Raw genomic sequence first — 25354 nt, forward strand, 5'->3', positions numbered from 1 at the left:
CCAACTCTTTTTAATTTTTTTTTATTTGAGAGGGAGAGAGAGAAAGAAGGGAGAGAATATGGATGTGCCAGAGCCTCTAGCCACTGCAAATGAATTCCAGATGCATGTTGTCACCTTGTGCATCTGGATTATGTGGGTCATGAGGAATCAAACCTGGGCCAGTTGGCTTTGAAGGCAAGTGCCTTAACCATTAAGCCATCTCTCCAGCCCAGTAAGTAAGACTTCATCATGTATTCCCATTCAGTTGAACTCCTTTTACACCATGAATGTGTATGCGAATGTCAGAGGTAGCCCAGGTGTCTCCTCCTATAGCTCTACCTCATTTATTGAGACAGGGTCTCCTGTTAATCCCATGATCTCATGAACAGCTAATCTGGCTAGACAATGAACTTAAAGCTTCTCTCCCCGCCCCCCCCCCCGTCTCCACCTCTCCACTATGGGGATTATAGATACACACAACAATGGCCAGCATTTTACTTGCGTTCTGGGGATCTGAACTCAGGTCCTCATGTGTATAAAGCAAGCACTTTACCCACTGAACCATCTTCCAACCTTATTTTTATTTAACTGAAAGCAGTTATAATACTTATGTATAACATTTCAATGCATGTATATAATTTATAAGGACCAGATTAAGATTGGTGGCTCTATAACTTTAGAGTTTTTGCTTCTTTGTGTTGGGATAGCTGCAAATGTTAAACTAGTATACATAAGCTTTTGGTATTATTGTTAACGAAAGGCAATATATGTCTGTGATACAAGTGCTGAACATGAAAGAAAATAAAATCTGAAGGAATTTACCTTCACCTAAAGACCCGTGGTGTCTACTACAAGCAAGATTGTTCAATATTTATAATATATATTAAGACAGTGCAATATAGCACTTATTCTTTTGAAATATGGAATCTAAATATATATATTGGTTTGCACCCCGCTTTGCTGTCTTGGAAGTGAGATGTCATGACATCTGATACTTGCCAACTTCCTCTGCTTCTTGGCCATGAAGTAAACATCATGGGACTGGCCTGGCTCTGAAGGAGAGTTGAAGGATGGGCCAGCATTAAAGGATGGACATTTGTGCTGTTGTTTTTTTTTTTCTTTTTTCTAATTCTGTTATTGAAAATAGCAAAGAACCAAAAATAAAAAATAAGAAAGAAAAGCCGGGCATGGTGGCGCACACCTTTAATCCCAGCACTTGGGAGGCAGAGGTAGGAGGATCGCCGTGAGTTCGAGGCCACCCTGAGACTACATAGTGAATTCCAGGTCAGCCTGAGCCAGAGTGAGACCCTGCCTCGAAAAACCAAAAAAAATAAAATAAAAAATAGAAAATAGCAAAGACGTACAGAGACCACCCATGCTAATCTTCACACACACGTCAGAGCATAAAGGATTAATTCCTGAGTGGAATTTCCTACAAGTGCAATTTTTAGTCATATGAATGGAGTATGTCAAGCCCTCAGTGGATAATATTATGTCTTCTCAGCTTACAAGAGACTTAATTTTGGAGAATTTGTGTGCATGCTATGCTTCAAAGAATCCATTTTGACAGTAGCACTATGCAGGCCAGGGTGTATCAACTGATACTAGGACAAGAACTAACTGGAACTGTTTTAGATCCTTCTGACTTCCAAGTGCACTGCATTGGCACAGCAGATCTACCCATGGATAGTCTGAAATGAACTGCAGTTCACAATGTACTATTAAGAGAAATATTAATGAAATATGTATTTATATCCATGAGTGTTTTAGAGACCATGCCTTTTTCCCTATGCACAAAAAGTCAGTTGGCCCCTAGTGGATTACGTGCTCTTAGGCTGGGCTCTGGATTCCTGAGTGTTTAAAGGGTTAGTGCCTCTGAGGCTAATTTGAAAAGAAAATGACGTGTTGTTGCTCTTCACATTTTACTTTAAACTTAAATTTTTATATTTATTTGCACATGTGTGTATTCATATGGGCATGCCAGGGTCTCTTTCTACTGCAAAGGAACACCAAACACTAGTGCCACTTACTGGGTTTTGCTTTATGTGGGAGGCTAGAAATTGAAACTAAACAAGCAGGCTTTGCAACCAAGTGCCTTTGAGCACTGAGTCATCTCTCCAGACCTCTAAAGTGGAAATTTTATTTCATATATTTAAAAAATATTTTTGTTTATTTATTTGCAATAGAGAGGGGGGAGGTAAAAGGAAAGAATGGGCATGCCAGGGCCTCTTGCCAGTGCAAACAAATTCCAGACACATATACCACTTTGTGCATCTAGGTGGCTAGGCTTTACAAGCAAGTGTCTTTAACCACTGAACTATCTCTCCAGCTCCTAATTTTTATTTATTTATTTATTTGACAGAGAAAGGGAGGGGGGAGAGAGAGAGAATGGGTGCACCAGGGCCTCCAGCCACTGCAAACAAACTCCAGATGCGTGCGCCACTTTGTGCATCTGGCTAACATGGGACCTGGGCAATTGAACCTGGGAGAGAGAGAGAGGGAGAGAGAATGGGCACACCAGGGCTTCCAGCCACTGCAAATGAACTCCAGATGCATGCACCCCTTGTGCATCTGGCTAACGTGGGTCCTGGGGAATCGAACCTGGGTACTTTGGCTTTGCAGGTAAATGCCTTAACTGCTAAGCCATCCCTCCAGCCCTAAAATTTTATTTTATTTTAGTTTAGTTTAGTTTAGTTTATTTTAGTTTAGTTTAGTTTAGTTTTTCGAGGTAGGGTCTCACTCTAGCTCAGGCTGACCTGGGATTCACTATGGAGTCTCAGGGTGGCCTTGAACTCACAGCGATCCTCCTACCTCTGCCTCCCCAGTGCTGGGATCAAAGGCATGCACCACCATGCCCAGCAAAATTTTAATTTTTAAATGTAGTTTATTCTGTACTCTCTCCTATTTATTTGGCAACCTTTCATAAGTTTTTATTTTATTTTATTCAGGGCCTCCAGCCACTGCAAATGAACACTCACACATGTACCACCTTGTGCATCTGGCTTACATGGGGAATCAAACCTGGGTCCTTAGGCTTTGCATGCAAACATCTTAATGGCTGAGCCATCTTTCCAGCCCCCTTTCAGAATTTTAGATGACTTTGTAGAAACTGAAATATCCCTAAATTTGAATATTCACTAAATTCCCTGGTCCCAGAACATAAGGTGTTTGGTGTTGTCAAGGACTGACCCTGGAGAAGGTTCCTGGGCACAGGTGAGTAGTCAGTTGTGAGACAGCTGCTTCCTTTTTCCTGCAGCGATATGACTGCTAAATAAATAATAGTAGTGGTATTTGTGGTGCTGAAGAGATGGCTTAGCAGTTGACATATTTGCCTGCGAAGCCAAAGGACCCAGATTCAACTCCCTAGGACCCACGTAAACCAGATGCACAAGGTGGCACATGCATCTGGAGTTCCTTTACAGCAGCTAATGGCCTTGGTGTACTCATTCCCCATCCCCTTTCTCTGAAATATTTATTTTAAAAAGTAGTTGTGCATGGAGTTGAGGCACCAAGAGTCTCTTCAAATCCCCGTCACACACACACACCACACCCCCCACTTTTTGTTTTTCTTTTTGCTTTTTTCGAGGTAGGGTCTCATGTGAGCCCAAGGCTGACCTGGAATTCATTATGTAGTCTCAGGGTGGCCTCGAACTCACAGCTCGTACCTCCCAAGTATTGGGATTAAAGGGTTGCGCCACCATGCCAGGCCCTTCAAAGCCCCTTTAACCTTCTCAGGGAGAACTCTGAATTCTACAAAAGCTCAGGGTGCTTGGTGTCATGCCTTTAGTTCAAGATAGAGGCACTTAGGAAAACAGATTCATAAAGGATGGGAGAGGGAGGAAAGAGAGGAAGAAGAGCGCACCTGCATGCCCCAGGCAACAGCAGCGCTAAAAAGGGAGCGAGGGGACCGACCCGAGAGGGCGCTTAAGGGTCCCGGGGGAGCACAGGGCCGCCGCCCCGGGGCACGGGCTGGGGTGAGGTGCCGCAGGCTGTGGGAGTGGCCCTCCCTCCCGGCCCCAGGGCGTCCTCGTGGTCCTAGCAGCAGGGGCTCAGGCGGAGGAGCGGCCCCGGGACTCGCGGGGGAAAGCGCCGGTCGGGGCGGCTGGAGGAGGGCCCGGCGGCTCAGGGCCTCCCGCAGAACTTCGCCAGGACGCCAGCGCTGGCCCTCGCTCCCGCTTCCGGGGGTCACTTGTCCTTTCCACGCCGCTGGGCACAAGGCGTGGGGTCAGGGCACCCAGCGACCACAGGCCATCTGTGGGTCTATTTACGGCCTCCAGATTTCCTCCGGCCGCGTTCCCGCCGCTCCTGGCCAGCTGGTGACCAGGTCACCCGAGCGGAACTCCGCGCGCGTCCCCAGGTGCGCACCACACGGTCGAGTCCCGGGCGCCTTCGCCAGGGAGCGCGGCCCCGACGCTCTGGGCGACGCCTCCGCTGCCCGCCAATGAGGAGCGAGGCCTGCTTACGGAACGTCCGCTGATTGGTCGGAGGCGGCCCCACCCGCGGCAGAGCGCACCTCCCCCTCGCCCCCCTCGCTGCAGATAAAGCATGGCGCGCAGGGCGCTGCGCTCCGTGCTCCGGGTCCTGCAGCCCGACTTTGGGGTCCTTGCTGACTCTTCCTCTGGGTCCTTTGTTCGCAGGGCAGCATGCCGAAACAAAACGCCACCTCCCGACACGGCTTCCTGCCCACATTCCAGCATTTCGCCACACAGGCCATTCACGCGGGGCAGGAGCCCGAGCAGTGGACCTCCCGGGCAGTGGTGCCCCCAATCTCCTTGTCCACCACGTTCAAGCAGGGGGCGCCGGGCCGGCACGCGGTGAGCTGGGTCCCGGGCGGGAGGGAGGACAGGGCTTCCCACGACAAAAAGCAGGAGAGTGCTCCCCATGACGACCTGCCGCGGGGCTGGGAGGCTCGCGAAAGGATGCTCTGCTCGGAAGACCTAGCAGTCGGCTTCATGTCACTCGAAGCTGTGATCGTATTAATTTTGAAAAACAGGGCGGGGAGGAGCGGTGTGGATAACGATCTACACATTTGGACTGAAGTCCAATATGATCTTGGCAAATTTTCAGTTAGAAAACGAGGCTCCTGAAAGGTATCGTGGCTTAGGCCTTTAATATCAGCACCCTGGAAGCAGAGGTAGGAGTATCACTATGAGTTCAAGACCAGTCTGGGCTACAGAGTGAATTCCAGGTGAGCCTGGGCTACAATGAGACCCTGCCTTAAAAAAAAAAAAAGAACCTCATAACTTCTTCGAATTGACTTTACTAGCAAAAACTTTGAGGCTGTAGTAAGGAACCATTTTAAAAAAAATGACCACAAAAATCATCTAGAAGTTAGATCAGTCTCAATATAGTTAAGAGCTAGTGAGGACCTAAGATGTGTAGAATTTAAAACATATCACGTGTGTTGTATGTAGCCACACATCCAGGTCCTAACCAGCACCTCTTCTGAACACAATTCTCATTTCTCAGATTAAATGGCTGAGATGTCGGCTTGGTCAGCAACTAGCCCAAAGCTCATGGAGGGAGCCCCACTCCTCAGCACCACACACTTGATGGGGCTCTGCTGTAATAAAGCTAGTCATTGCCCAGCCCGTTGCATCATTTCAGCAGTGGCTATGTGATTAAGAGCACAAGCCATATGTCAGAGGACACAGGCTTGAATTCTGTCATCACCTCTTCCCAACTGGGTAATCTCAGGAAGTTATTGAGCCTATGCAAGCAAGCCTAGGGTTGATTCTGTATAAATGGAGATAATAATAGAACCTACTACATGAGTTGGTGTGGGTAAACTTTATGGAACATACTAATTACTCACAGGTACTTTGTTATTTCCTAGTATTCACATTTATGCTGTTTGCATCCCAACCACCAGGTAAGAAGACAGGGCAAGCATTGTGTACTTTCTACAGAAGGAACTGATCCAGACTCAACTATGAATGACTTGTAAACTCTTTGAGCAACACTCTTGTTAATCATAGCTTCTTCCCTGTTGGTGGTATACTGTTGGGTCTTGGAGTATTTAAAAGTTGCTGAACTTCAGAAGAAATTAGTAAACTAATTGCTGTTGTTTCCAGACCTTAGATAGGCATTGAAAACTTTTTTTGTGTCTCATGAGTCATGGAAAGTTGCCCTTGGGTTGCAAGGTAGAGTTCTAAGGGTATTTCTACAGCCTGTTTGGATACTCTTAGGTAGTCTTGGAATTGAAATGTGTTCACAATCTCAGCTCCAAGCCTGCATTCGTTCCTCACGCAGGCCAGCTGTGAGGAGCTTATGGATAGAAGTTAGCCATTCAGGTATGATATTAATAGTCCCATGCTTCCAGAGAGCAAGCAGGGATGGTAAACCCACAGGACTGTGCTCAGAACCTCCAGCAGTTCAGGTAAAAGCACTACAGGGAACTTGAAGGGAGGCATGACAAGCATCTAATTCTTCAGATCCATTTGAAAAGCAAGGAATAGGCAAGGTGATCTGACAGGGAAATAAGTTTCTCTACACCCCAAAATTAAACATATGCAATGAAGATTTATGGAAGCTTGGGGTTCCCTCTATGCATTTTGTGAGGATGGGAGGTGGTCCTGGCAGGTACAGCAGTGAGCGGCAAATGTTGAGGAAAGCCAGTAACCCTTTGAAATATGCTTGTCCAGTTTGTGAAAAACAAGGAAACAACACTTTAAAAATTATTAGTAGTAATGCTGGAAGCTCCTAAATCAGAAACAGTGATATAAAGAGTGGCTGTGTTTTGTTATGGACTGTATGAGCTGGGAGGGGAAAATAACAGGACATTGTTTGCTTGTTTATTATAAACGAGGCTGGCCTTGAACTCACAGATCCTCCTACTTCTGCCTCCTGAAAGCTGAGGTTACAGGCATGTACTAACACACTTTGCTCAAATTATAGGACTTTTTAAATTTTTTTTTTTATTTGAGAGAGAGAGAAAGAGAAAAGGAGAGGCAGAATGGGTGTGCCAGGGCCTTCAGCCACTGCAAATGAACTCTAGATGCATGCATCACCTTATGCATCTGGCTCATGTGGGTCCTGGGGAAATCAAACCTGTGTCCTTTGACTTTGCAGGCAAGCACCTTAACCACTAAGCCATCTCTCCAGCTCTCAAACTATAAAACTTTTAATCAATGTCCAAATACTAGGACTGCCTCTGGTTCTCACATTCTGTAGATCCTGTAACATTTGGCTTGCCTCTTCTCCAAGGAGGTCACAAGGTTAAACAGAACGATTGGGTGAGTGCAGATAGTGTGGTGCTTACATGTAAAGGGAACACAAAGCAGAAACTGGTGAGGGACCGTGTGGAGGGACATTGCTGAGAATGACTTCCTCTGTTTGAAGTCACTTTGCCCAGCTAAAATCTGAATGAACTCTGACCACTTGTAGGGTCAGTTCCTACCTTCTTTGTCCTCCCAGCATCTTATGAACACGGCATCCATGTATTTTTCCCATTATAGGGAAACTGAGATACTTTGAAGTGTTACTTACCTGTTAGTATCCAGCTCAGAAAAGGAAAATGTCTTATTCTACCCCAGTCTGGTCATCTTTGGGACCCCTGCACCCTGTCACAGCCACAATGGTGTCATGCTTCCATCTCATGTCAAGACCTATCATGGAAGATACTAGGAAATCATTATGGTGGATGGGCCCAAAGCTGTGGAGAAGTCCTCCTCAGAGCTATGAGGGTGAACTTTTTCTTCTTTTCTTCAGGGATTTGAATACAGCCGCTCTGGAAATCCCACTAGGAACTGCTTGGAACAAGCCACGGCAGCACTGGATGGGGCTAAGTACAGTGAGTGATTTGCATGTCACAGTAGAGTCCAGAAGCTTTTAAAAAAATTTTGTGGTTGTTGTTTATTTTTATTTATTTATTTGAGAGCGATAGAGAGAGAAAGAGGCAGAGAGGGAGAGAGAATGGGTGCGTCAGGGCCTTCAGTCACTGCAAACGAACTCCAGATGCATGCACCCCCTTGTGCATCTGGCTAACGTGGGTCCTGGGGAATTGAGCCTCCAATTGGTGTCCTTAGGCTTCACAAGGAAGCATTTAACCACTAAGCCACCTCTTCAGCCACAGAAGCTTTTGTAAACATTTGGACTCATGGACACAAAAGGTAGAACTAGAAAATAGATTTGCTTTTTCAAAATCTTGTTGCCCAGAACACTGACTCCTTTGCTCTACATCTTTCAATGGGTGTATGTATGTCATCGCAAGCTAGAAATAATTATGACCAGAGACAAAATGCCAGCACTTCATATTTATTGTTTGTGTGAATATACTCTTCATGGACACAAAGGCTAGTGGCCCTGGGTAGAGTGCTCTCAGAAGGTCACAGCAATTATTCCCTGGATCTATCCCTGGGGTGTGGATATTGTCATTTTTTTTTTTTTTTTTTTCCCTGAGGTAGGGTCTCACTGTAGCCCAGGCTGACCTGGAATTCACTATATAGTCTCAGGGTGGCCTTGAATTAACAGAGATCTTTCTACCTCTGTCTCCCAAGTGCTGGGATTCAAGGCGTGTGCCACCATGCCCTGCTATATTTTCATATACATGAGATAAATTATGAAATAAGGAGAGAATGGTGAGTAGGAACAGCCTTTTGTATCATCTTATGATATCATCATATTTATGGGTATCTGTACAGATACTTGCATATTGTCAATATTTTGCTATTAAAATAACAGGGGGGCTGGGGAGATGGCTAAGTGGTTAAAGGCAGTTTCTTACAAAGCCTAATGGCCTGGATTTCATTTCCCAGCAGCCACATAAAACCAGATGTCAAAAATGGCATAGGAGTCTGGAGTTCATGTATAGTGGCAGGTAGCCATGGTGTGTCCATTCTCTCCCTTTCTCAAATAAATACAATTTTAAAATATTTAAAATGAATAAAATAGCAAGGGGAGTTGTTCTGGCATTAATTAGGGTTCTTAGACAACTAAACGGTCTGGGCTTTCCTACGGGCAGGACAGGGATGGAAAGTAATGCAGATGAGCACTGGGTATTGGCTAAGCCTATATTTGCTTACACGTGACTTGCTTTTTCTGTCAGGTTTGGCCTTTTCTTCAGGGTTGGCTGCCACCATGACAATTACCCATCTTTTAAAAGCAGGAGACCATATTATCTGCATGGATGATGTGTATGGAGGTAGGTAACTTCTCTCATTGCTAGTGTGCCAAGGCTATTCTACAGATAATACAGTGAGCCTTGAATTATGTGAACACCAGTGCCAGTGTTGTGCATTCTTTTCCTTCCTTCCTTCCTTCCTTCCTTCCTTCCTTCCTTCCTTCCTTCCTTCCTTCCTTCCTTCTTTCTTTCCTTCTTTTGGTTTTTCAAGGTAGTGTCTCACTCTACCTCAAGATGACCTGGAATTTACTATGTAGTCTCAGGGTGGCCTCAAACTCACAGCAGTCCTCTTACCTGTGCCTCCCAAGTGCTGGCATTAAAAGCATGCACCAGGATTATTTTCCTTCAAAAGCTTGACTAGCACTTCTGTACTGGCTCTGACTCTGCATGGTGGAGGGTGGATGTAAATGATCAGGTCCCATGCTACAGAACTGCTGATAAGAGGGACCATCTTACAGGAATTCACTTAAGCTGCTAGAATGCAGATATAGGACTTGATCAGTTTTAGAGCAAAGCTTCCTAAACTGAGGGTCATGGAATGGGGTTGTGAAAAACCTGGTGATACTAAAAGTACAAGCACCAGGAATTAATTGAAAATCAAACAAGAATGAATGAGCATGAGGTGTCGCTGGCAGTGCTCACCTGTGTTACATAGTGTGGCTTCACTGCAGCCCTGGGTCTGAGCACTCCACGTGGGCATCTCGCGCCATCTACGCTGTCACACGAGGAAACGCTGGTGACTGCTACCTGAACCAGCTCAGCTCAGATTCCAGACGTTGTACAGCAGGATTGCAGTGGTGGTCGTTGTTCTCCTCCTCCTCCTCCTTCTTCTTCTTCTTCTTTTTGTTTCTGAGGTAGGGTCTTCCTCTAGCTCAGGCTGACCTGGAATTCATTATGTAGTCTCAGGGTGGTCTTGAACTCACAGCGATCCTTCTCCCTTTGTCTCCTGAGTGTTGGGATTAAAGGTGTGTGCCACTGTGCCCGGTGGGATTTTTGTTTTTGAAATGTTCCTTTTTAAAAACTTATTTATTTATTTATTTGAGAGAGAGAAGGAGAGAGAATTGGCACATCAGGACCCCTAGTCCCTGCAAATGAACCCCAGATGCATGTGCCACCTTGTGTATCTGGGAACTGGGGATTGAACCTGAGTCTTTAGGACTCACAGGGAAGTACCTTAACCGCTAAGCCTCTCTCCAGCATAGTTTCTCCCATTTTTTAAGTGTGCAGACCTATAAGGAGCAAATGCTTCCTTACACAGTGTCTTTACATGTGATCTGACCATCTTCTGCCTCAGGTACCAACAGGTACTTCAGAAAAGTGGCCTCTGAATTTGGATTGAAGATTTCTTTTGTGGATTGCTCCAAAACCAAATTACTAGAGGCAGCAATTACACCAGAAACCAAGGTAACCATTGAGCTTTGCAGTTTGTCCATTTTCTCTGTGATGTTCCCATCATTTCTATTCACTAGAAAATGTAATTTAAATCTGAGTAATACTTTATTGAAGTCATTGAAAACATCCATGAGATTAACATAGTCTTATATGTCATTGGTATTATGCCATCATTATCAGGAATTTGTACACAGTTCTGGAGTGGGATTCAAAGTATGATCCTGTATCATAGTAGTGATACTATTTTGCATTATTTTAGAGGTTTTTTTTTTTTAAATCAGACTCACAGTTTCTTCATTTGTGAAATGACAATGATTCTGCCTGCTGTAAAGAAAAGTCTTTATGAAATCTGAATGAGACAGTACATGTGGAATGCTTAGTCTAGTGTTGAGTCATGTGATCATGTCAAAAACCTTCTGTAGGGCTGGAGAGATGACTTGGAGGATAAGGCACTTGCTTGCAAACCCTAACAACTTGGGTTCAACTTCCAGTACTCACATAAAGCCAGATGTCTAAAATGGCACATGTGTCTGGAGTTCATTTGCAGTGGAGAGAGGTCTTTGGAATGACCCTCTTCTTTATGTACCATGATCATACAATTAACATTAGCACATTCTGCTGATATATACCTGGTTTCATTTGATCCTTACAACAATTTCACATGGTGCATGTTACCACCCCCATCTTGCAAATGAACTGCAGGAAGATCAGGGGTCATTTCCTCCGGTATGGCCTATCAGAAATTTGTAGGGGAGGCTAAGGTTGAGAAGTTAACCTTCTACCTTCATTGTTCATGTATCCCTACTGTGTATTGCTAAAGCCCTCTAGCTTGTTATGTATAAGAGTGTTTTTGTGAAGTATGTTTTTTTATAATAAACTACTTTTATTTGCTTAATTACTGTAGCTTGTTTGGCTTGAAACTCCAACAAACCCTAGCTTAAAGGTAACCGACATTGAAGCGTGTGCACATATCGTCCATAAGCACGGAGACATTATTTTGGTTGTGGATAACACTTTTATGTCAGCATATTTCCAGGTAGGTGAAAAGAAGTAGGTTTTTTTTTGTTGTTGTTGTTTTGCTACAATTTATGAACCATATAGATATGTGCATTTGGGAAAGAAAGGACTGGTTTTCAACAGAAACACTATCAAACTCATGAAACCTATTATTGATTACAGTAAAAATTGAATTTGAAACATTTCTTGCTGTTAGTTATTATCTTTCCAGCATATGTTAATGTATTCTGTGATACCTGTGTTTTTACAGTGTTGTGTAGGTTAATGCTCTCTAGTCCTCTTACAGTGTATAAAGTCTGTGAAGATATGGCCTGTTCTTTGGTTGTACCCACACCGTCCCCTCATACATACCAGGATTTGTGGGTTGATTCTGACTGACAGCGCATGTATACTTTACAGCTCTGTACAAACCTTCCCAATCAAAGGAAAAGGTAGACTCAGTGACAGCTTAGTGTACATCACATATATCACTACTCCATTTTCCTTCTTTCCACTTCTCCTTCTCTAAGCTCCCCACAGACTGTGCCTGGCCCTCTTGTGTCTCTACATTTTGCATGGGGAGCTTCTACTTCATTTGCTGTAGGCCATGACTAAGGGTTTAGAGGCTTCTGTCGTTGGCCATCTGGACTGCTGTCATATGATACTGTAAGCTGGTGGCTTGACAACAGGTCTTTATTTCTCATCGTTCTGAGGCCCAAAAGTCCGACATCATGAACCAGCACAACCAGTATCTGGGGAGGATCACTCCCTGCCTTACTGATGGCACTTTGTCCTTGTGTCCTCTCTGGGAAGAACCTGGGTAGCTCTCTCATACTCTAATCCCTTTCCTGAAAGGTTAGTCCTCATGAACTATTCACCTCCAATGCCTTGCCTCCTTACACCATTGCATTAGTGATGAGGTTTCTGCATGTAAATTGGGAAGACATAGCAAGCATTTGGTACCAGAGTAGAGAGAGAAAGAGTGTCTGAGAGAGAGAGAGAGAGAGAGAGAGGGAAGGAGGGAGGGAGAAAGAGTGTCTGAGAGAGAGAGAGACTAAAAGTTTAGTTTGCAGCAAAAATATGGTGTGAGAAAGCTAAGGAGATGGCTCAGCAGTTAGAGCACTTCCCCCTTAAGCATGAGGGCTCTTGGGCTAGAAATGCTGATTTTGACTCCCCAGAACCTATGTGCAAAGATGAGATGGCCACACACGTCTTTAAACCCAGTCTGTGGGAGGTGGAGACTCAAGAATTGCTGGGGCTCTCGGACCAGTGGTAGTGGTAACTTTAGGTTGGGGGAGAAAGCCCCATCTCAAGGAGGTACTGCACATGAGTACAGATCAGAGGATACCTGACATCCTCCCCCAGCACCCTCATGCATGCACATGACACGAATATCTACACACACACACACACACACACACACACACACACACACGTCAGGAGGAAATAGTCCAAACAAATTTCCTTATAAGTGACTTTATACCTTGTAGCACTACTGAAATATAAAATAATTAGGTGTTGAGGCTGTGGCCACCAAGTGTGAATAATCACAGCATTCCCCATAAAGTGTAATGATTAAACTCTAAATATACTAGTTTGTACTTATTTAACATGAAAGTTGCTCAACGCTTATGTAAACTGTTTCATGTGTTTAATGAGTCATAAAATGCTAACATCTCTGCTTGAGGTAATAAATTTAGTGATCAGCCAGTAACTCTGGGAAGACTGGCTCAGGTGACATGTGGACCCGGATCACTGCTCTGTGTATGGAATGTGTGCCCTCTAGATTCTCCCTGAGTTCAGTTTATTTTGATGTTTATTTGGATTGGGGGAGGGGGCAGTCAACGGGAAGACACTAGATATCCTGTAAAAGATTTTCACAAAGCTGGATTAGAAAAGATCAGCATGGGGGCAGAAGTGAGAATTGTAAGAGGCCGGTGGACCGCAAATGTCTTTTGTAAAATACCTCTGTTGTCTCCTTCAGCGACCTCTGGCTCTGGGAGCTGACATTTGTATGTATTCTGCCACAAAATACATGAACGGTAAGATAAGCACCACAGGTTATAATTTGTTTCATTTAAATTTTTGTTGCATGTATGTGTAATTGTGTGTGGTATGTATGACAAATGCATGTGTATGTGCCCGTATCACTCCATGTGCTTATCTGTAGTGGGGGTATTAACCTGAGGTGACCTAAATATCAGGTGTCCACTCCACTGTACTTCCACCCTTTCTTGGTTGAGCTAGAGTCTTTCATTAGTCTGAGACCTTGCAGGCTTTTTGTTTGTTTATCATGACTCTGGGTGATTCTCTGGTCTCTGCTTCCTACTAGACAGGGTTGCAGACATGGCCACACCCAGCTGTTAAGGTAGGTCCTGGGGATCCAGGGATTTCTCAGGTCTTCAGGCTTTCACTGGGAGTGCTCGTAACCACTGAGCCATCTCTGCAGGCCACAAGCCACATGTAAATATTCCTCTTCATGAGTATGTGGTAGACTCGGGGCTCACAGCTTACTTCTGTTCTGCCGTAGGATTTCTTTCTTTTCTTTTCTTAAATATTTTATTTATGTATTTGCAAGCAGAGAGATAATGATAGACAGAGAGACAGAGACACACACACAGAGTATAGTTACGCCAGGGTCTCAAGCCACTGTAAATGAGCTCCAGGTACATGCAACTTTGTTGCTTCTGGCTTACATGGACTCTGGGGAATTGAACCCTGGTCATTAGGCTTTGTAGGCAAGCATGCCTTAATGGGTTAGCCATCTCTCCAGTCTTTCTGTTAAGAGTTCTGCGACTTATACTGAAAATGAAAGTAAAACAATGCTTTGATTAAATACAGGATTTCCTACCTCCCCACCCCCCATTTTTTGAGAGAGGGTAGCATATAGTACAATGTGATCTTAAATTTACCATAAAAATTAGGCTGGGCCTTGAGAGATGGCTTAGCAGTTCATGTGCTTGCCTGCAAAGCCAAAGGAGACAGGTTCAATTCCCCAGAACCCACATAAGCCAGTCACAAAAGGTGGCACATGTGTCTAGACTTTGTTTGCAGTGGCTAGAGGCCCTGGTGTATCCATTTCCTCTCTTTCTCTCTCTGCTTCTCTCTCCCTCAAATAAATCAATAAAGTTTTAAAAAATATTTTTTAAACAGTTAGGTTGGCTTTGAATTCCTGATCCTCCTGCCTTTATCTCCAAAGTGCTGGGCTTAGAGCCATGCTCCACCACCCACAGAGGATTTCATTTACAAGGGATAAAGCTACATTCATGAATCTTGTAGAAAAACTTGGAATTTACTATAAAAGGTTATGCTTTTATTTTGGTGGAACCTTGGGAAGGAATATTGGTGTTTTTTTAGAATATTAATTTTTTAAATATTTATTTATTTAAGAAAGAGAAACAAAAAGAGGAAGTGTATGTATAGGTGTGCCAGGGCCTCCTGCCACTGCAAAGGAACTCTAGACACATGTGCTGCTTTGTGCATCTCGCTTTATGTGAGTACTGAGGAATTGAACCTGGGCTATCAGACTTTGCAAGCAAATGCCTTTAACTGATGAACCAGCTCTCCAGCCACCTTAAATATTAATTTTATATGATGTTTATTATATTCTTTTTCAGTATGGTTATTGCTTATGCCAGAATGAATAATTGCTTAAGCTTATTTGATGTAATTTTTTCCATGAGGTTTTTTTTCAAAGAAAATCATATGATGGAAATTATAAATCAACATAGACATTATTGATGGAGATATTTCTTTGTTTTAGGCCACAGTGATGTTGTCATGGGCTTAGTATCTCTCAATTCTGAACATCTCCACAAAAGGCTTCGTTTCTTGCAGAACTGTAAGTGTGAAGCCAATTAGATTTCTTCTTATTCCATCAGTGTCTTAATCAATCATTTCCCCATTGCTGTGAACAAATACTTGATCAGAAGCAACTCAGAGAAGGAATGGGTTTCCTTTACTTATTTAATTTTGAGGGGAAGTTTCATCATGGCTGAGAGGGCATAAGTGCAGATCTGGAGGCCTGCCTGTCACATGGCACTTAGGAAGCAGAGGGAAAACAGGAAGTAGGGCTGGGATATAAAACCTCAAGACCCACCCCCGTTGACCCACTTCCTCCAGCAAGTCTTCACCTTATAAATGTTCTGCAGCCTTCCAATCAGCACACCAGCTGTGGACCAAGCATTCTAACACTGCGCCTATGGGGACATTTTACCTTCAAACCACAACAGTGACTTAATGATATTTTTCTAAAAACTGTTATGAAACATTTAGAGAGAAAATTTCTGATATTTAGAGAAAAGACAAAAAAGTTATAAAAATATAGCATATCAAGACTTTATAAAGGAATGAAGTTTTTAATTTTCATATTTATGTTAATTTTAATCATGATTCATTAAAGTACAAGTGAATGTTTCATTTGAACACTCAGTGATTTTTCTTTTAAACATTTGAAGTGTTGGCCTTCATATATATGTACCTGGAATGATAGTTCATTATAAGTATCACACACATGAAAACTTATGCTTTTCAGTATCATTAAACCCCACTTCCTGTTTATGTTGTTCAGTTTTTATCAAGTTTGGATATGGATTTAATCCCTGCTGTACTTTGATGTTTAAGATACAAACATAATTAATTAGGAATAAATACATCCTTATAAAAAATTGGCATTAAAGTAGCAATGGAGTCAAGGGGGGAAGCCCACTGAATGCTGGATAAAATTCCTTCATTTATAAAGAAGGAAAAAGAGCTGTGTAGGTCAGTAGACCAACAACAGTATGCTCTGTGATAACTGTAACTGAGCTGCTATTTTGTTTGTGGTATATTTCAAAGACACACAAGGCAAAACTGAATTGTGTTGTCTTATTAAAGTCATACAAAGGATCATACCTTCATATTGAAGAGTTTGTATTTATTATTAATTATTATTATTACATTTTTATTTGAAGGCAGATTCTTACTGTTGCTCAAACTCGCAATGATCCTCCTACCTCAGCATCCAGAATGTTGGGATTATAGGTATGAGTGTCCAGGCATGGTCTGAGTTACACATTGTGTTTACCTGGTTCATTACCTAGTTCCCATATCCTAAGATTTCTTCTGAGAATGTATCTGATACATCATTTTCATGCTTTTGTTTGTTTGGTTGGTTTTTTGTTTTTGTTTTTGTTTTTGTTTTTGTTTTTGGAGATAGGATCTCACTCTAGTCCAGAATGACCTGGAATTCACTCTGTAGTCTTACGGTGGCCTCAAACTCATGGCAACCCTACCTCTGCCTCCCAGGTGCTAGGATTAAAGGAATGCACCACCACACCTGGCTTTATTTTCATATTTCTGATCTAACAGGGAAACATCCTTTCAAAACTCACACAGCAGGCTTCACGGATGGCTTCTCGGGATCACTGTAGAGTACTTCCTGGCCCTACTCCCTCCCACGCTAACCCAAGGTGTGCTCACTTTTCAGCCATTGGAGCAGTTCCGTCCCCTATGGACTGTTATCTCTGCAATCGAGGTCTGAAAACTCTGCAGATCCGAATGGAGAAGCACTTCAAGAATGGAATGGCAGTTGCCCAGTTCCTGGAGTCTCACCCCCTGGTAGAAAAGGTCATTTACCCTGGTATGTTAGCCTTAGTTCTAAGCAGTCTGCTTATGGCAAGGCGTTCTGGGTCATCCCGAGACTCCTGTTTCTGCAGTGTTCATTTGTGAATTTGTGTTTTCATGTATTTCTGCACCGCCCTGTGTCACTGACGCTGCCGTGTGGGGTTTTGGAGTGGGTTTGGTGGGAAGTGGACAGACAACGATTTTGGTCTTGTTTCCTGTAGCATAGCAGATGACAGGTGTTATGAGCAGTGATGAGATGCTTCCGTGATGGTCACCCACCAAGACCCATCTAACATGGTGATGCACTTTTCAGTTGATATGCTCACCACCTTGTCAGGCAGCTGTCACCGGCTCTCACTTTCATCTGGCAGTTTTTCCTGTGGAGACTTGACTCCCAGTAAAATTCCTCCAAGGCTCTCTCTGCCCAGTCCCTTCTCCTCTGTCAGCATGCAGGGTGCTCTCGTGGATTCTCAGCCTTCCTGTGACCCCTTGAGTTTCTTTTTCCGGGCTCTAAAAGGGAGTGGTCTGAGTAGACATGATCATAGTTCTTCTAGCTGTATATGATAGCTGACTGTGTCCCCAAGGAAGGAAAGTGCACATGAGGTGAAATCTTTGCCTGGCATTTTGGTGAAGAGATGTTGTCTGGGGTACATCTTGGCTGGGTTGGAGGGACCCCTGAAGAGATTACAAGAGGGTGTGACTCCAGGTTACAGGGACACATGTGCAAGCATCCTGGGAGAAACAGAAGTACAGTGTTGCCGGCACAGTGTCAAGGCAGGTGGTGTGGGCAGAGCACGGGAGGTAGGAGAGGTGTCAGTACCAAACTAGGGAAGGGGACAGCGACCAAAGCAGTTGCCTCACTGTTGGGCTGGCTTACAGATGACGTGAGGGGACAGTGAGCTGTTCCCCCAAAGGTGTACACATGAGTCTGCAGTGAGACTTTTGTCACGCCTTGTGGTCGCAGGGCTGCCCTCTCACCCGCAGCACGAGCTGGTCAAGCGCCAGTGCACGGGCTGTCCTGGGATGATCACCTTCTACATCAAGGGCGCTCTGCAGCAGGCCAAGGCTTTCCTCCAGAACCTGAAGGTAGGTAGAAGGGGCTCTTCCCCTGGAGGTGTCAGGGTCCTTCCTAGTGGGTGGTGCGCACTGGGAGTGCTCTGCCCGTGGCCGCACCCATGAGCCCTGCGGCTTGACAGCTGGGGTGCAGCGCGGTGTGAGCCGTGCTGAGGGAGCACGTGAGTGTTCAACCCAGCCCGCCCTGCTGTCCTGGCAGAGTGCAGCGTATTCCCACACACTGGTGTTCAGGTTTACAGGAAGGTCAATGCTGCTGTGCCCAGCCCGCCCTGCTGTCCTGGCAGAGGACAGCGTATTCCCACGCACTGGTGTTCACCTTCACAGGAAGGTCAGTGCTGCTGTGCCCAGCCCACCCTGCTGTCCTGGCAGAGGACAGCGTATTCCCATGCACTGGTGTTCACCTTCACAGGAAAGTCAGTGCTGCTGTGCCCAGCCCACCCTGCTGTCCTGGCAGAGGACAGCGTATTCCCACGCAGTGGTGTTCAGGTTCACAGGAAGGTCAATGCTGCTGTGTCCATGAAATGTTCTGTGACACCTGCTGACACCCAGTTGTCTCTGCCTCTTAGAGGAGCCTCTCCTCACTTGTCAGGAGACAGAGCTTCCAGCACATGAACCCGTGGGCAGAGCACATACAAACCACAGCAAACCCTAAACATAAAGGTCTTTTCCCTCCTCTGCTGGCAGTTCAATGAAAGTGCTAATAAGGATTAAGTATTAATAAGTGTGGATAACTTGTGCACATTTAGAGGCTTTTATAAAGGGTAGCTATAATTGTGAACTTACTTCAAATATTAATTAAGTATATATGTAGCTATCTGAGCTCACACACATACATAGATTAGGTTTTTGTTTGCTTGTTTGTTTTGAGGTAGAGTCTCACTCTAGCCCAGGCTGATCTGGCATTCACTCTGTAGTCTCAGGGTGGCCTCGAACTCACAGCAATCCTCCTACCTCAAACTCTTGAGTACTGGTGCACCACCACACCTGGCTCGTACTTTAGTTTTTGAAATAGGTTCTCATTCTGTGTACCACTAGCCCCAACTTGCATTAATCATCTTTTCTCAGCCTCCTGATTGCTACAGTTACTCATTTGAGCCACCACGCGTGCTGTATTTAAATACACTGTTTAAATTTAATTAAAGTTTATTTAGACATTAACCAAACTAGGATGATATAGGAGGTTGACTTTGCTGAGCTTATTTACTGATTAATTTTTGCAGTTCTAGGGATCAAACCCAGGGTTTTGCCTCTGCTAGACAAGCTGTGGCAGTGGGCTACAGCACCTTAGTCCTTTAAAACCGTTTTGAGGCAGGGTCTCATTAAGTTGCCCAAGCAGGCCTTGAACTTTTGATCCTGCTGAGTATCTGGTATGGCAGACTCCATCCAGGCCTCGGTGCTTTGTACATTTTAAATACAGCATGTCTAATTATTGAATTTGGTACAGATTTATTTTATCTTTTTCCTCTGTGTTTCTTACCTGATCAATCTGTTCATAGTCACCACCATCCTCATACATTCTATACCCATGACATTTCACTGAAAACAGTTACTCCAGATTTTAGCTTGTTTTGTTTTGTTTTGTTTTGGAGTCTTACTCTGACCCAGGTTGACCTGGAACTCACTCTGTAGTCCCAGGCTGGCCTCAAGTTCACAGTGATCCTCCTACTTCTTCCCTCCCAAGTGCTGGGATTAAAGGCATTTGCCACCATGCCTAGCTAGTTTTAGCATTTTTTTAAACATTTTATTTATTTGTTTATTTGAGAGAGAGAGAGGCAGAGGCAGAGAAGAGAATGGGTGCACCACAGCCCTAGGGCTTTCAGCCACTGCAAATGAATTCCAGATGCAGGCGCCCTCTTGTGTATCTGGCTTATGTGGGTCTTGGGGAATTGAATGGGGGTCCTTTGGCTTCATAGGCAAATGCCTTAACTGCTAAGCCATTTCCTCAGTCCAGCATTTTTTATTTGAAGGTCTAAATTCATGTTTTCTTTACTAGTTATTTGCTCTGGCTGAGAGCTTGGGAGGATATGAAAGTCTTGCTGAGCTTCCGTGAGTATATTTCTGTTTGCTTTTTTTTTTCAGTATTCATTTCATTTCATTTATTTAATTTGTAAAATATGTATTTTTAATGAATTAAATTTATTTTTATCATTTTATTTTGATGAGGGTCTCTTTTTGCTCTGGCTGATGTCAAACTCCTGATTTCCTTTCACCTCTGAGGTGTACCAGAGGATGTCATAGAAATCACAGACTGAGATCATGCACCCAGCAGCAAACTGTGGATAGAAAAAAAGATCCAGATGATTCCTTTGACATTCTGATGCCACAAAAGAGCATGTTGCCACTTCACTCTTGGGGCTTTACATCAAGAATAGTGTGGGAGGTAGAAGGTGCCTGGGTCCGGGGTGAAGTATTCCCACCAATTATGAAATCACTTTTTCTTTAGTTTTCAAGATAGGGCCTCACTGTCGCTCAGGCTGACCTGGAATTCACTCTGTAGTCTCAGGGTGGCCTTGAACTCATGGCAATCCTCCTACCCCTGCCTCCCGAGTGCTAGGATTAAAGGCACGTGCCACCATGCCTGGCTCAAAGTCACTTTTTGTGGAAAAGTAAAATTAATAATTAATGCATTATTACTCACTGATTACTCGTCCCGGTGTCTAGCTATTACTGTGACAATATCTTGTATCATCGCCTCATAATTTTTACCTTTTCTAGATGAACATGTTTTTGGGTTGGATTTTTTAAGGCAGGATCTTACTCTAGCCCAGGCTAATCTGAAATTCACTCTGTAGCCATAGGCTGGCCTCAACCTAATTTTAGCCTTGAGAGTGCTGGGACTATAGGTGTGAGCCACCACTCCTAGATGTCTGTCTGTTTTGAGGCAGGGTCTCATAAGCTCACAGCCCAGGCTGGCCTTAAACTTGCTGTGATAAGGATGACCTTGAACTCCTCATCCACCTTCCTCCATCTCCTAATTTCTGTGATTAGAGGAGGTACCACCACACCTAGGTCTCATGGCTTTGTGTTTTTTAAAAAACATTTTTTATTATAGATTTTTTAATTATTATTTGTTAGAGTTAGAGAGAGGAAGAGAAAGAGAGAGTGACAGTGAGCACACCAGTGTCTCTAGCCATTGCAAATGAAATTCAGACACATGTACCATCATGTGCATGTGGCTTATGTGGGACCTGGAAAACTGAACCTGAGTCCTTAGATTTTTTCATGCAAGTGCCTTAACTGCTAGGCCATCTCTCCAGTCTGTCCTTGTGTTTTAATTTTCACACATATTTGTGAATTAACTGGTTTGAAAGCACTATATTATTTTCAAAGGCAGGCATATTTCCTGTTTACTATTGTAGTGAGAGTCAGTCCAACAATGCTAATAAATGACATCCAAATAAGGAATTGAAATAATTGAGATAGCTGAGCAGTTTGTGAGTCTCCAAGAAGACGCCTGCCAGTAAGTCACCTGCACGAGAGGGCACACTTAGTGTGCTCAGCTGGCTTAGTTCTCACAGCAATGAAATGTGTGTTGTTGTAAGACTCTTTCCTTAAAATAGATTCTGCTGCTTTATGTAGGGATTGTGTTTCAAGTTGTTTGGCCCTCAGACATGCAGCTGGGGCTATAGCCCCAAGACCAGTGAGGAGTCAGTTGAGGTCAGGGCTGTCTGTTCTCTGCTCTTTGTTTCTGCTCTCCCGCCTCTGCTGGGGCTGGAGTGGCATTGTAATCAGGAATGAAGAAGTGGAGCCAAGGCAGAGGGCTGGGGTCCCAGCCTGACTCACCCCGTGGCCTAGAAACGTTTGGCATCTTCACTAGATCTCAATTTAGAGAACACAAGCAAGGGGGATCCCTGAGCTAATGCCTTGGTTTATGTAAAGGCAGAATAAATACTAACTGCTGTGAATTGTTATTACTATTTATTTTTGAGGCAGTGTCTCACTCTTGTCTAGGCTGATCTGAAAGTCACTTTGAAGCCCAGTCTGGCCTTGAACTCACAGCAAGCTTTACCTCAGCCTCCCAAGTGCTGGGATGAAGGCATGTACCACCAAACCAGGATTTTGAATTTTTTAAAAATCTAACATCTATTAAATTTAATTTTTCCAAAAAGACTAATGCAGGGCTGGAGACAGGGTTCAGCAGATAAGGCACTTGCCTGCAAAGCCTAAGGACCAGGGTTCAATTACTCAGTGCCCACGTAAGCCAGATGCACAAGGTGGCACATACGTCTGGATGGAGTTCATTTGCAGTGGCCAGAGGCCCTGGCATGCTCATTGTTTCTCATTCTTTCTCTCTCTCTGTTTGCCACTTTCTCTTCCTCATAAAGAAATGAATAAATAAAAATTTAAAAACCTAAAGCACACCAATTTTTTTAAAATGTGGCATGTCTAGCTGGGTGTGGTGGTGCATGCCTGTAATCCCAGCACTCAGGAGGCAGGGGTAGGAGGATTGCCATGAGTTCGAAGCAACCCTGAGACAACAGAGTGAATTCCAGGTCAGCCTGGGCTAGAGCAAGACCCAACCTTGAAAAAAAAGAAAAAAAAAAAAGGATCTCTGTCAGTACCTGTGGTACTGCTGGTTATACATGTAGGAAGCAGGCACAGAGGACAGCTGGCTTAACTCTCAGCATGTGCAGGGAACACAGAGCATACTGGGTTCATAAGTCTCTGAGAACAACATATGCACTGTCCCTTAGGAAGGAAGGACCTGCCACCCACCTACAGGAGGGTGAGCTAATTCCTTAGAGCCATCTAGTAAAGGTACTCAGACCACACCTGAATTCTCTTCTCCAGACTTCCCTAGGGCTGAGGCACAGGTGCAAAAGCAGACTAAGCATTGTCCCTTCTGGACAGCTGGTGACAGCTCACAGCTGGGGCTGAGTCTGTCCTTTATGGTTCCTCAGACCGCAAGGACTCCTTGGAGCTCAGGCAGCTCTCTTGCCCATACTTTGCTATTCTCTGTAGGTTGCTGTGTTATAAAGTTCCTTATCTAAGGTGAGGAGATCACCCTGTGCAGGATTCTTGGTTCTTCCCAGCCTTGTACACATGGATATGATGACTTTCCAGTTTGGAGAATTCTTCAAACTTCTCTGCCACGTTTAGACGCTGGAATTCCTGATGCTCTTGGGATTCTGTTAGTGGTCCCGGATCTGCCTCAGAAGGGCCTGCTCTGAGTTACTCCATTGGTCCGTCCACGGGGAGTTGAATCTGAGCTCTTGGTTCCAGAGGCTTCTTCTAAGTAATTGTCCAGCAGTAGGCTGCTTCATTTGGGGCCAAAGCCTCACTCAGGCAGGTGGTCACATCTGCACACGCCTGAGGCTGGCCTCTTCCTCTTGCCCAGTGTGCTTGACTGGCATCTACAGTCTCTGCTTTGAAGATATGTAACTAGTGATGTCAACCACTGTATTTAGGAGATGGAAGTTTGACATTTTCTTCTTTACTGTTTACCTTTGAATAATTTTGAAGGTATAACAATTTGGTGACAGGAATATTAAAATATGGATGGCAATAGCAGCATATGGGACAGAATGATATAGTAACAAAAGTTCATTCACATCTACTTCCAGGGCAGTGATGACCCATGCGTCAGTGCCTGAGAATGACAGAGCCTCCCTTGGAATCAGCGACACACTGATTCGCCTCTCCGTGGGCTTGGAGGATGAAAGCGACCTGCTGGAAGACCTAGACCAAGCTTTGAAGGCAGCAGTGAGTTGTGGGTGTGTGGGTGTGTATGTGTGTCACCGTGCAGAGTGGCCACCCTGTGACCTCTCCCCCTCCTGCAGTGGATGTGGTACACATGCAGGAAACTCAGAATGAGACCGAGGGAAGGGGCACTGAGGAGAGCCTTGTCGCAGAGGGATGCTGACACGCTTCTCTTGTGCACTGCTAACAGCACCCCTGAGGTGGAAGCCATGGCAGCAGCCTGAGTGCCGGTGAAGCTGCTTCCTGAGGAGACCAGGTCTGGATAGCCGCGGGGCCACTGGCAAGCCTCTGCAGAGTGTGCCAGGGAAGACTGAAGGACATGATGACCTTGCACAGCCATAGCCTTCTGGAGATCTTTCCTGTTAGAAACTTTTCTGTCTTTCTGTAACTGACAGGTCAGTTCTACGCATGTCTTTTTGGTGGCTCTGCTGTGTAAGTGCCTCTCTGGAAGAGAGGACTGCTTCCGGGATCATGTCCTTTTCTTTTATAACCAACGATTGATATTGATCATGTTTACAATAGAATAATAATTCACTTTTGATGTTTTGTGATTAAATTAAAATATTAAATGAATGTTTTTAGTGTTCTTAAATCAGTGTGATTTTTTTTCTGTAATGTTGAAAAAGGTTATTTAAAGCAGTGGTTTACATTTTATGATGCCAAAAAATCAAATACTTGACAAACCTACTGTGAAATTCTACCGATTGAAGCTTTACTTGTTAGTCATTATTTTTTAAATAAATCTCATTATCCAATGCATCCCACTGTGACCCTCCCATGTTGTGTGACATTCATCTTTATTCCTGGGTCCTTTTTAGTACTCTGCAGCAGCTCGTACAGGACTCGACCTCTTGTGTGAATTTTAAAAATCTTTTAAATTGATAATTTCCATAAATATAAACAATATACCATGATCATGATCTCTCATAACCTACTTTTTTCCCCTACCAAATCTCTCCTCCACTGAATCCCTTTTACCAACTAGTATGCAAAATTTTATAAAGTAGTTGAATAACATCTTCAAGTTTTAGTATTTGCAGATTAGTTATGAATATGACACTTTTATACCTCTTTCTTTCCTTCCTTCCTCCCTCCCTACCTCCTTTCTTTCTTTCAAGTCTCACCCTAGCCCAGGTTGACCTGGAATTCACTCTGTAATCTCAGGGTGGCCCCGAATTTATGGCGATCCTCCTACATCTGCTTCCCAAATGCTGGGATTAAAGGCATGTGCCACCGTACCCAGCTAGCATCATTCTGAATGGAAGGCTTTCTCTGTGTGTATGTTACATCTTTATGCAAGCACATGCTTCAGATAGTGGATGGACATTGGAGAGCACTTCTGGGGAGAAGTATGAATTCATGTTCTTATGTGTTGTCCACAGCTAATTAGTATATGCACAAGGTAGAGGTTCTGTCTGTGGAATCAGCTGTATTTTTTTAAAATAATTTTTTATTGGGAACTTTAATATATGAGCATACTGCAAATTG

At 44.1% G+C, this 25354-nt stretch overlaps 1 protein-coding gene across 1 annotated transcript; it reads left to right on the plus strand.

Annotated features, from left to right (window-relative positions):
• Positions 1-4524: 4524 nt before the first annotated feature.
• LOC101615804 (cystathionine gamma-lyase) lies at positions 4525-25130 on the plus strand. Its single transcript, XM_045137874.1, has 12 exons — positions 4525-4793; positions 7690-7771; positions 9026-9121; positions 10395-10504; positions 11397-11528; positions 13473-13530; positions 15252-15329; positions 16956-17108; positions 18057-18178; positions 20160-20212; positions 23731-23869; positions 24057-25130. The coding sequence occupies exons 1-12, from the start codon at positions 4623-4625 to the stop codon at positions 24063-24065; spliced, it is 1203 nt and encodes a 400-aa protein (XP_044993809.1). The 5' UTR covers positions 4525-4622; the 3' UTR covers positions 24066-25130.
• The last annotated feature ends 224 nt before the right edge of the window (positions 25131-25354 follow it).

This window comes from Jaculus jaculus, chromosome 19 (genome assembly GCF_020740685.1).
Source record: "Jaculus jaculus isolate mJacJac1 chromosome 19, mJacJac1.mat.Y.cur, whole genome shotgun sequence".
In the NCBI taxonomy this organism is placed as follows: Eukaryota; Metazoa; Chordata; class Mammalia; order Rodentia; family Dipodidae; genus Jaculus; species Jaculus jaculus.